Below are 12,233 nucleotides of genomic sequence, written 5' to 3' on the forward strand. Positions count from 1 at the left end.
TGATTGATTTTGGTGCTTTAGGTGTAGGGTTCCTTCTATTTTATTTGTTAATTAATTGCTTATTACTTTTTGTACTTTGTTTGGTGCTTGGTGGTGCTTTAAATGTAGTTTCTTAGAACAGATGGAATACAATGACGGAAAATGTGAGGTCATCCACCTTGGAAAAAAAACAGTAAAAGGGAATATTATTTGAATGGGGAGAAATTACAACATGCTGTGGTGCAGAGGGACCTGGGGGTCCTTGTGCATGAAACTCTTTTAGGAGTAAACAAAAAACATTAAACCGTGCCCCCCGATCTGGGGGAAACACCAACATTTACAAGGTCCTTTTTTTTTTTTTTGGTCTTTTTTTTGGGCACAGAATCAAATTTTTTTCCAAGTGCCCCCTATAAAAGGGGAGGGGGACACTAAAAGCACCGGCAATTAAAACAAATTAACTTAAAAAAACATAAAATCAAATTAAAATTTGGTTGCCGGGCGTGATGATGCACTCCAGTCAAAAAGTTAGTTTACAGGTGCAGCAGGTAATCAGGAAGGCGAATGGAATGTTGGCCTTTATTGCGAGAGGGATGGAGTACAAAAGCAGGGAGGTCCTGCTGCAACTGTATAGGGTATTGGTGAGGCCGCACCTGGACTACTGCGTGCAGCTTTGGTCACCTTACTAGCTTTGGAAGGGGTACAGAGACGATTCACTAGGCTGATTCCGGAGATGAGAGGGTTACCTTATGATGATATATTGAGTAGACTGGGTCTTTACTCGTTGGAGTTCAGAAGGATGAGGAGTGATCTTACAGAAACATTTAAAATAATGAAAGGGATAGACAAGATAGAGGCAGAGAGGTTGTTTCCACTGGTCGGGGAGATTAGAACTAGGGGGTACAGCCTCAAAATATGGGGGAGCCAATTTAAAACCGAGTTGAGAAGGAATTTCTTTTCCCAGAGGATTGTGAATCTGTGGAATTCTCTGCCTAAGGAAGCAGTTGTGGCCAGCTCATTGAATGTATTCAAATCACAGATAGATAGATTTTTAACCAATAAGGGAATTAAGGGTTACGGGGAGCGGGCGGGTTAGTGGAGCTGAGTCCACGGCCAGATCAGCCATGATCTTGTTGAATGGCGGAGCAGGCTCGAGGGGCTAGATGGCTACTCCTGTTCCTAATTCTTATGTTCTTATGTTCATATATTACTTGCGCCGATTCCTTAACTGTAATTAAGGTCTTTCTGTGCAGGAAGAAAGTGGACACATACGCTGCCCTAAGTTAGTATATAACAATTTTTTTCTGGCCAAATTGGCATAAATGGTGTAAGTGGCTGGGAACGCCCCCTTTTGGGGAAAAAAACTGACCTAACAAAAAACCTAACTAATGCAAATTAAATGGCCATATTTGCAACTAAAAAGATACACCAAAAAAATCAAGTCATACCAAAAAAAAAGGTGCAACTCATGGGGAAATTTGGGCCCACTGCGTGCAGTTTTGGTTTCTATATTTACGAAAAGATATACTTGGTTTGGAGGCAGTTCAGAGAAAGTTCACTAGGTTGATTCCGGAGATGAGGGGGTTGACTTATGAGGAAATGTTGAGTAGGTTGGGCCTCTACTCATTGGAATTCAGAAGAATGAGAGGTGATCTTATCGAAACGTAAAAGATTTTGAGGGGGCTTGACAAGGTGGATGCAGAGAGGATGTTTCCACTGATGAGGGAGACTAGAACTAAGGGCATGATTTTAGAATAAGGGGCCACCCATTTAAAACAGAGATGAGGAGAAATTTCTTCTCTCAGAGGGTTGTAAATCTGTGGAATTTGCTGCCTCCGAGAGCTGTGGAAGCTGGGACATTGAAAAAATTTAAGACAGAAATAGACAGTTTCTTAAAAGATAAGGGGTTATGGGGAGCAGGCAGGGAAGTTGAGCTGAGTCTATGATCAGATCAGCCATGATCTTATTGAATGGCGGAGCAGGCTCGAGGGGCCGTATGGCCTACTCCTGATCCTATTTCTATGTTATGTTAAGATGCAACGCGGTGCAAGGATCAAAAATTTCTTGCAGAATGAAGTGGAGGCACTAGTTACTGTGATTGAGAACAGATGGCATGAGCTGGACACCAGCAGCGGTCACATAAAAGTTCCACCCAAAGAAATGAAGAAACATTGGAACCAAGTTGCAGAAGATTACTGTGCAATGGTGACCACTAAGAGATCTGGAGACCAGTGTAAAAAGAAGTGGCAGGACCTTGGTCAAGTAGTTAGTGTAAGTAATATTTTCATTTATTCAATGCAATTGTAAATATGACCAGCCATATATGTCCCACCCAGCAGAAAGACACCCTCTCTAAAAAGTTATGTTTTCATCTTTGCAGAGGAAAGTAGCACACAATAAACAAGAATGAACCCGAACAGGAGGAGGCAGGCAAATCTGCACCCACTGACATCCTTGGAAAGAGGGTCACAGCTTTGATGGGTCCTGCCTGGAGAGAAGCAATCACCACTGCACAAGCTGGGCCCACACTCGAGGGAGAGGGTAAGTCCTGCAAATTCCACAGTCTGGCTTTGCTCAATGTTAACTACTGCACGGTCTAGCTATACTTCGGTTCCTGGGGATGTCTCAGTCAGCTACGCTTCGGTTGATGCAATGTGCTATCATTTATCGTTGTCCTTCAAATTAGCCTGCTGCCTGCCCTGCGTTGTGAGCCTACTCATGCCACCCACCCTGCCCCCTCCTCTGCTGCTAACCATTTGTCTGTGTTCTGCTGTATTTTGTAGAATTTGAGGCTGACCCTGACAATGTAGAAGAAAATTCAGACGAAGACCAGCCTGAACAGGATAACATCTTTGAATCCAACCCTCCAAACCAAGAACATGGGGGTGAGGGGGAGGAGGAGGGAGAGGAGGAACGTAGGGGATGGAGCTGGATGAAACTCCCACTGTTTTACTGACTTTGGAGGAGATACCGCTCATTGCGGTGACAGCCCCTTCTGTGACTATTGGTTTGAGTGCTGGTGGGACATTCCATGGTTTCCGAATGTCCAAGGCTGCGGGTCCCAGTGATGTGGTGCAGCAGGGCACACCCAGGGTCCCACCTACCGAGGTTGTGGGTCCCAGTGGTGTGATGCAGCGAGGCACACCCAGGACCCCACCGTTCCAGGCTGCAGGTCCCAGTGGTGGGGTGCGAACCACGCCCATGGGGAGGAGGGGAAGGAGAGCTGGACTGTGCTTTCCTGAGATGTACGATCTAACAAATGTGCTTCAGATGATGGCAATGAGTGGGGAGTGCATTGACTTTACACGATCACTCCTGGACACCATCAGTGGGGTGGATGACGAGGTAGCGAGACTGTCGGGAGAAATAACAACAATCTCTCGAGAAATGGGAACGATGTCAGTGACCATGAGGGAGGGAATGTCACAGGTAGGTGATACGCTGTCAGTGAACATCAGGAAGGGAATGTCAGAGATGGTGTAAACACTATCGCTGAACATGAAGGAGGGAATGTCACAGGTAGTTGACAGTTTTGCTCATCATGAAAGAGGGAATGTTGCAGGTCGTTGAGACACTGTCAGGGTTCATGAGGACGATCTGTTGGAGTTAGCTGACCACGCCCAGACCCTGCACCCATTGACAGAATCAACTGCCACTCCCACTCCAATCCCCACACCAGCCTCTGAAGAATCCCAAGCCGGGCCCTCCACATTGCCGCCTGCCGCCCCCCCACCACCTCAACAGGTATGCACTACCCGAGATCTTAGAAAGAATAAAGCTTGGTACCACTGAACCACCACCTGTGGGCAGGGTTGGTCACCAAGAACAAACGTGGCGGGCGGTCTTAGAATAAGGTGCAGGAGAGATGGGTGCAGCCTTTCTTTGCAGCTGCTGCTGTTGTTGTTGTTGTTATGATGATTGTTACTGTTGTAACTGTTCTCAAATTAAAAGATTTTGGTAAGTTATGTAAATTTACAAGTTTAAAAATTAATAAGTGATCTAAGAGTTTGTAAGTGATTTTAAAGGTTGTAAGTGATCATAACTGAAAACTTTAAAGTTTGATACAAGAATAATTTTATTTAAGTTAAGTACAAAGAACTGTTATTTTGAATAAAATAAATCTTGCATTAAATAGGAATCATTTCCATTAATTGTTCCATTATTAACACAACTTTTGAAGTAAACAAGAATCATTTCCATCATTTTGTTCCATCAACACAACACAACAGTATGGAACAGGTCCAAACAGTAAACATGGTTCCTGTGGAATAGTTGTCGCTGAGCCTTCAGGCAGCAAAGCGTTCACGGATGAACTGCTGGCGCAAGGCTCGAGCAGTCGTTAAAGGGGCATGATGGCTCGCTCTCCTCTGCCATCGTGCTTCGGGTTCAGTACTTGCATGACTTCCTCGTCCTTGTGCTCGTCATCTGCATCTTCCCCATCATTATCATTAGCCATTCTCACCTTTTCCTATCAGCTGCTGCTGCCTCATGATGGCTAAGTTATGCAGCAAGCAGCACACAACAGTGAACTGACTGACAATCTCAGGGGAGTATTTCAAGTAGCCTTTGGAATGGTTCCGGCATCGGAAATGCTATTTCAATGGACCTCTCTATGATGCCGCGCGTCGCAATGTGCGACATGTTGTATTCCCGGTCAGCTTCCGTCTGGGTTATGCGTAGGGACGTCATGAGCCAGTTGGCGAGGCCGTACCCTTTGTCTCCCAGTAGCCAGCTCTGCCCTTCTGGCTGCTGCTGAAACAAGGCAGCTATAACGCTCTCGCGTCGGATGAACGCATCATGGGTGCTCCAAGGGTATCTTGCATTGACTGACATGCTGCGATGCATGTCGTCACACACGAGCTGTACATTAATGGAGTGGAAGCCTTTTCTGTTCCTGTACATCTCGGAATCCTCCAAAGGTGCTCGCAAGACGATGTGGGTACAATCAAGGCAGCCCTGTACCTTTGGAAAGTCAAAAATCCTGGAGAAGCCTGCAGCCCTGTCACACATTGCCTGGGCGGTCATGGGGAACTTTATGTGGTCATTCCTCTGGGTATATAATGCAGCTGTCACCTGCTGAATGCAGACATGTGTTGCATGTTGAGAAATGGTGCACATATCTCCAGTTGTAGCTTGAAACGATCCGGAGGCGTAGAATGAAAGTGCAGCTGTAACCTTCACTTCAATAGACAAAGCAGTCCTCTTGACGCTTCTAGGTTGCAGGTCTGCTTTCACCAACTCACAGATCGCAGTTGCAACTTCTTTGCGGAAACACAGCCTTCTGACACAGTCTGCATCACTCAGGTGCAGGTACAAACGCTTGTCTCGACATACCCGATATGGGTAAGGCCTCCTGCCCAGCACCCTACGGGCTCTGATGTTCCTCATGCAATGACGTCGAATCAATTGTCTCCTATGTAGCATCATCATGCAGAAGGCTCGCAGAAGGTATGGCATTGTCAGTATTGCCCCCATAGTTAAATTTTATCTTTGCAAGAAGCTCAAAATGGCAGGAAGGCAGACAGGACAGGTTCTTTTTTCTCTCTTACCAAGGTCTGTATGGATGGACCACATCCAAGTCTTGTGACTTCTCCTCCCCCTCCCCGCCCCCCCCCCCAAACTCATTACAGTCTTGTGACTTCTCCCCTACTCTCTCCCCCCACCCCCCCCCCCCCCTCCTCCTCCCACAAACTCATTGCAGTCTTCAGAAGCCTTCCGATCGGCACCTCGCTCCCTGGACTCTGTGCAGAAGGCTTCCGATCAGTAAGCACCTCCCTCTCTTCCCCAGGGCTTGTTTTCCAGTCGAGCCCCGAGCCCTTGTGTCCGGGCGCGGGGCCGATTCTGTTGGCTAAAGCTACGACCCTCCAGCCCTGCTTGAAGACGTTCTGTGGTGGCCTGTAAGTAAGAAAAAAAATGAAAACTTCTGAAATCAAAAAAACTTCCATTTACTACGTTGACAGGTAAAAAAAGTTGATGTTTATTATTGATTTTCCTTCAAAATCTTCGATTAAAAACAATGGCGTCTTTCAGCGCCGATTTGTCAATGTGCGCTGCTTTCTGCTAACTCATCAAAAGGTTTTTCGGGAGTGGCCAGATATGCCGATTTAGGAGGAAAATGTTTTGGCCAAACTGCGACAAATTATGAAAACAAGCGCAGACATGAGGGATATTACATAAAAAAAACTCACCTAGAAAAATCATAGCTAACTCAGTTACACTGGCGCAGATCGCAGGGGGAAACTGAAAAAAATAAATACGCCAGAAAAAACGGTGCGCACCAAAAAAACTTCACAAATGATAGGGGAAAATTGAACTCTCTGTCCTGAAACTGACATGTTGATTGGTTCCATGCTGCTGACGCTGGCATTAGCTCCACCTCAGATGATCAGGTAGCTGACCCTGCCCTGCTCTTATTCTCTAAGACCCAATTTTGCACTCATTGCACCAACCCCAGGCCTTAGGCATACCGCTACTTTTGCTGCACCCTCAGTTCATAGAATTATAGAAATTTACAGCACGGAATGAGGCCATTTCAACCCATTGTGTCCGCGCCAGCAGACAAAGAGCTAACCAGCCTAATCCCTCTTTCCAGCACTTGGTCCATAGCACTTTAGGTTACGGCACTTCAAGTGCACATCCAATTACTTTTTTAATGTGGTGAGGGTTTCTGCCTCTACCACCCTTTCAGGCAGTGAGTTCCAGACCCCCACCTCCCTCTGGGTGAAGAAATTTCCCTCTCATATCTCCTCTAAACCTCCGACCAATTACTTTAAATCTATGCCTCCTGATTGTTGACCCCTCTGCTGAGGAAAATAGGCTCGATGATGCACCTGGTGGCACAATGAGTGTCATTGTATGCATGCTCTGACACTGTCCTGGGGTTCCGTAGTGCAGTGAGCAGCCAAGTGGACAAAGGATATCCCTTGTCCCCAAGCAGTTAACCGTAATCCTGATTTGGGCTGGTCAAGATGGCGGGCACATTGGTCTGGTGCAGAATGAATGAATCATGGCTGCTGCCTCCCTTGCCCACTGCCTGTCTGCATGGTGCTGACGGCGACGCCTTTTCCCTCATGCCGCCCTGCTTCTGAGCAAGTGTACCATGTGTTGCCCTCCCAACACTCTTCCCAGCCTCAGGGTGAACCCTGACAAGCAGGTCTCTGCAGCTCACAGGCCTCCACTAAAGTGTCAGACCTGAAAGTTGTACAAAAGTATGTGCAAACCTCTGAGCAGCACTCAGCAGGTTTAATGGAGCCAAAACAATTAATACAACTATATGAAAAGCTAAATAATGCGAATGATGGATTATGAAATAAAAACACAAATAATTAATTGAACTATACGAAAAGCTAAATACTGCAGATGTTGGAATCTGAAACAAAAACAGTAAAATTAATAAAACTATCTCCCTACCAAAGGGCTCCGATTGCGGCAACACTCCAGCAGTGTCGCGTTCGAGCACCGACTCGAATACCTTGTGGGGGCACTGCCTGAAGAAGTCCTACCTTTTTGCAGCTGAAAATCCTTGTGATGGCCATTTTCCAGTGGTGTGACCGCTGCTTACCTTTATGCGGGAAACCCTCCTTTACTTCGGCTTCACCCCGTTGTTTCTGGCGGAAGTGAACATCACTCAACCCCGCCCCGAGCTGAATATGGCTTGGGGAGGGAAAATCACCCGACCGTGGCGGCCGATCGATTTCCGCCCTTACCTGGTGGTAGCCGTCCCTTCGAGGACGGTGAATTTCGGCCCCTATGTGTATTCCCTTGCCTTGTTAGCCCTCTCCAAATGCATTACCTCACACTTCTCAGGATTGAATTCCATTTGCCACTGTTCTGCCCACCTGACCAGTACATTGATATCTTCCTGCAGTCTACAGCCTTCTTCTTCATTATCAACCATACAGCTGATTTTAGTATCATCTGCCAACTTCTTAATCATACCCGCTACATTCAAGTCTAAATCATTGATATATATACCAAAAAGTAAGGGACCTAGTACTGAGCCCTGCGGAACCCCATTGGAAACAACCTTCCAGTCACAAAAACACCCATCAACCATTATCCTTTGCTTCCTGCCTCTGAGCCAATTTTGGATCCAACTTACCATTTTGACCTGGATCCCATGGGCTTTTACTTTCGTGACCAGTCTGCTATGTGGAACCTTATCAAAAGTCTTGCTAAAATCCATATACACTACATCAAATGCACTGCCCGCATCGACCCTCCTTGATACCTCCTCAAAAAATTCAATTAAGTTAGTCAGACACGACCTTCCCTTAACAAATCCATGCTGACTGTCCTTGATTAATTTGTGTCTTTCCAAATGAAATTCGAGCTTTAGCCTCTGCTCAGGCCAAGACCCTGTCTCGAGGTCAGACTCAAACTTTGCTCTGCCTGAGACATGCTAACTACAGCTATGCTGCAAGTTGAAGAAGAGTCTCTGATCCAAGTTCTGTCTTATTGGAGGCAATGTGAACCAAACCCATCCTTGGAATAAAGGCAGTAAATGTTGGATCGATTGAAGTTGGAAATGTTATGCAAGGTTGTGAGAGGCTTCTAAAATGCTGGGTGTGCCCCTGATTATTTAAATGAGAGATAAAATACTGGATCTCTGCAGAGGTTGCTTTTTAAAATAGTCTAACAGTTGGTTGGTCTACTGTTCTGTTAACCAAGCCTGTCCCCGGTCTCTAAATTGGAGTGGGAACAGCACTGAGCCTATAACATTTATCTGGACTCTGCATTAACTCTGCATTATCTGGAAAATGGTGGATGTGAATGTGCCCATCCACATTTTAAAATGACATTATTAGCAATGTGCTCATCCACATTATTAGCAATGTGCCTATCCACATTTTAAAATTACATTATTAGCAATGCTAATTCAAATATACAGTTGTTAAATTAAACGCGATGCTTTAAAACTATTAAAGCTGGATAATAACATTTATAAAATGTTTCATATTTTCAGTGAATTATTTCTATTTGTTCAGTAAAAAAGTAAATATATTAATTACTGTGTTAAGTAATAAAAAACATTTTAAAATGTCACTAAATGTTGTTTGTTGTGATGATTTGTTGACAGGTTACTAGCTGGAGAGATGTTGCCTGATGATGCAATTGTAGAAAAAGAACAAGTCCAAGTGAAGGACAGTCGGGATGGTTTCAGTTCTACATTTGAAAGAATTGTGGAATCTGATCTTATGAAAGGCACATCATACAGTAGCCTGGATTCTTTGGATGTATTGTCACTGACTGACGAGACAGACAGTTGCATCAGTTTTGAGGCCCCACTCACGCCACTGATTCAGCAACGAATTAAGGATGCACCTGAACTGCTACAGCAGAAACTGGTTCAGGTTGTTGAACAACGAGAAATCCTGGAAGCAGGAGTTAGCGATGACCAGGAACATCATTCTAAGATAAATGAGGGAAGTGTTGAAAGTCCACTGAGACACTCACTCACCAGTAGCAGGTCTGAGAATGTGCTGAGCAGATCCTCTTTAAAGTCAGTGCCAAACGGTTTACACAGCGAGAGAGATGAACCCGAAGATGACATCAGCAAGATCGTTAACTCCATCAGGTAAATAGGCTAAGTAAAAGCAGTGTTAGTGTAAACTAATTTTGGTGTGTATTGCTATGTTAAACATTTTGTTTTTTAAACATTTGTATGTTTACAAAGATTCACACTTCTCTGATGGACATGCTCCGCTTTGTTGGTTCCAGCACATGCCAGAAGTAATTATCAGAAAATTGCGTGTTCCCAGCCTATGATTTTCCATCTAGTAATTTTAATGAATGGAAAATCATGGGCTGGGTGTTCATAATTTCTTGATATGTCCACTGAAGAGTTGCAACAGAAAATCTCCTTTATAGTGCATTTAACATAATAGTGCATCCAAAAATGCTTCACATAAATCAAACAACTGGGAGAAGGCATCATCTGAGAGGAAGATTTTGGGGAGGGTTTTGAAGGAGGGGACTGATCTAGTGAAGCAGAGGCGTTTAACAGCATTACTGAGCGTGGGGCTGACGATGTTGAAAGCTCTGTGGCTGGAGGTGCAGTGGAGGGAGGACAAGACAAAGGAGTCCAGGGTCAGAAGAACAGAGGATTGCGCAGGGATATAAAGCTGAAGAACGCTGCAGAAGTAGGAAAGGGTGAGGCCATAGAGAACCTTGTTGATGAGGATTTTGAAATCAATGTTTTAGAGGATAGGGAACCGGTGAAGATTGATGAGAGTTGGGTTAATAGTGGAGCAGGAATTAGTGTGAGATATGAAACAACAGAATTGCAGGAGCGTTGGGGGGGGGAGGGGAAAGTGTGGAAAATCTGGCAAACCAGAGAAGTTCCCTGTGGCCCAGAAATGTAACGAAAGAAAGGCAAGTAGACCCCAGGGGGGAAGTCCACCCCATCGGCCATGTACCATCAGCATTTATCACATTAAAACAGCTGGAAAATAACATTGGCTGCGTGAATGCCTTACTAATACGGCATTTTGTCCCTGAGAGACAGCATTGTGGAGGCATGCAGTTACATTACCAAGCCACTGGGTGGCAGTATTTCAATCTGGTTGCCTTTACAGTAAACTGAACTAAAGTATTTTTAGTAAAACTTCGTTCTGGATGTCACTGCTCTAACTGGCATTGTGCACTAACCATGTCAACAATGCCGCTGCCAGTCTTTTAATGGTTTTTGCCAGGCTCCCATACCATGAATTTCCTTTAGAGGCTTTCTCCCTCTTCCCCCAGTCCTGCTGGAGCAGAATTTCCCACACAAAAATAGTTAATGTTTGGGCTGAACTTTGAAGAAACTATAAGGCCGAGCAGCTGTTTCCATGGTCTTGGTCAGTAGGCCCTGTAATTGCGCCTGTTGGCTATATCCTCATTTGTCATTATAGATGTGCCACCTTGTTAGCGCCTCCCCTCCATTCTGGATGTCCAACCCCCAGCTCTCCCATTGGCAGCATATTCCTGACCTCAGCAAAGACTCTTCCCCTCCACCGATTGTCATCCAGGCCAATTTGCATATTTAACAAAGGACCCGCTGGCTTCCTGTGCGTGACCCTCTCAACTTGTTTAGAAGAGCAGGTTAGAATCATAGTCTGATTGGTGTGGAACGTTGGTGGGAGATCCATAGGTGAGTTTAACTTTCCATCAGCATTTAACCTCCGCAGTGTTTCTTTTGTTGAATTTCTTTTACATAAGCTAAGAAATATACAGAGGAAATTAAGAATGGTATCTATTGCTTTGAGAGTTTTCATATAGAACCAGTTGATTAATAATTTCAGGTGTTTGCTTCTGCTCTTCTTCTCTGATCAAAGCTATTGCTTGCAAGTACATGTTACCCACGAGGTGAAAAAAGCAAACATTGTGAGAGACCCACATTTTTTATATACAGATATAGGTACAGGTGCAGCGTCCAAAATCCGGAGTTCCGAAATCCGGAATGTTTCGGAATCCGGACACCGGACCGATTGGTGGCAAGGTCATCCGGAATCCGTAAAATGTTCCGGAATCTGGACCCGCCTACCCTGCCGACCTCGCAGTCCGACCATTGCCCGACCTCGGGCCTCGCCTCACCGCCCCTCGTCTCTCCATCGCTGCCCAACCTTGGGACCTCCTCGCTGGCCCGCCCGAACACCTTGTCCGCGACGGGGCCATCCGAATAACTCGACCGTGGCGGGCCCCACCCGACCAGCTACATTTTGGTGGGACCCCGCCCGACAAGCTCCTCCTTGGCATGGCCCTGCCCGAACACTTCCTCGGCGGCGGGGCCCACCCGAACAACTCCTTGGTGGCTGGGCCCCGCCCGACGCCCTCGTCGACAGGGCCGGCGACCCGAACAACTCCTCACCGAGCACCCCGCCAACACCTCTCTTTCTGACGTTCCGAAATCCGGAAATACCCGAACCTGGGCTCAGGTGTTTCTGGATTCGTGACATCAGAAAGATGTTCCAAAGTCCGGAAAAACGCGGAATCCGGAATGGCCTCTGTCTCGATGGTTACGGATTCAGACGCTGCACCTGTATTGAAATTCCTGAGCATAAGTCTGACTTCTGCCTGCGCCATGTCAGAATATTAGCCAGAAACCCTTACGTGAAAGAGGCTTGTTGGGACGTGGAGGGTGGTTTCCGGACTTCGCCATAAACATCCTCCCTTTACGCCCTTAAATGGTCTCAGCAGAACATAACCCAGCTGAGATCTCGTGGGAGTTCCTTTGAGGCTTTGTGAAGATCCTAACCCTTTGTTAGGTAAGATGATTC

At 45.9% G+C, this 12,233-nt stretch overlaps 1 protein-coding gene across 14 annotated transcripts in view; it reads left to right on the forward strand.

The window, feature by feature from the left end:
• Positions 1–12,233, forward strand: part of LOC139263036 (PH and SEC7 domain-containing protein 2-like) — a 420,621-nt gene that overhangs the window by 189,589 nt on the left and 218,799 nt on the right. For all 14 annotated transcript variants that reach the window (XM_070878509.1, XM_070878513.1, XM_070878508.1 and 11 more), the window contains one exon: positions 9,056–9,553. In XM_070878509.1, coding sequence (XP_070734610.1) covers positions 9,056–9,553 — 498 coding nt within the window. The remainder of the gene's footprint in view (positions 1–9,055; positions 9,554–12,233) is intronic.

This window comes from Pristiophorus japonicus, chromosome 4 (genome assembly GCF_044704955.1).
Source record: "Pristiophorus japonicus isolate sPriJap1 chromosome 4, sPriJap1.hap1, whole genome shotgun sequence".
Classification (NCBI taxonomy): domain Eukaryota; kingdom Metazoa; phylum Chordata; class Chondrichthyes; family Pristiophoridae; genus Pristiophorus; species Pristiophorus japonicus.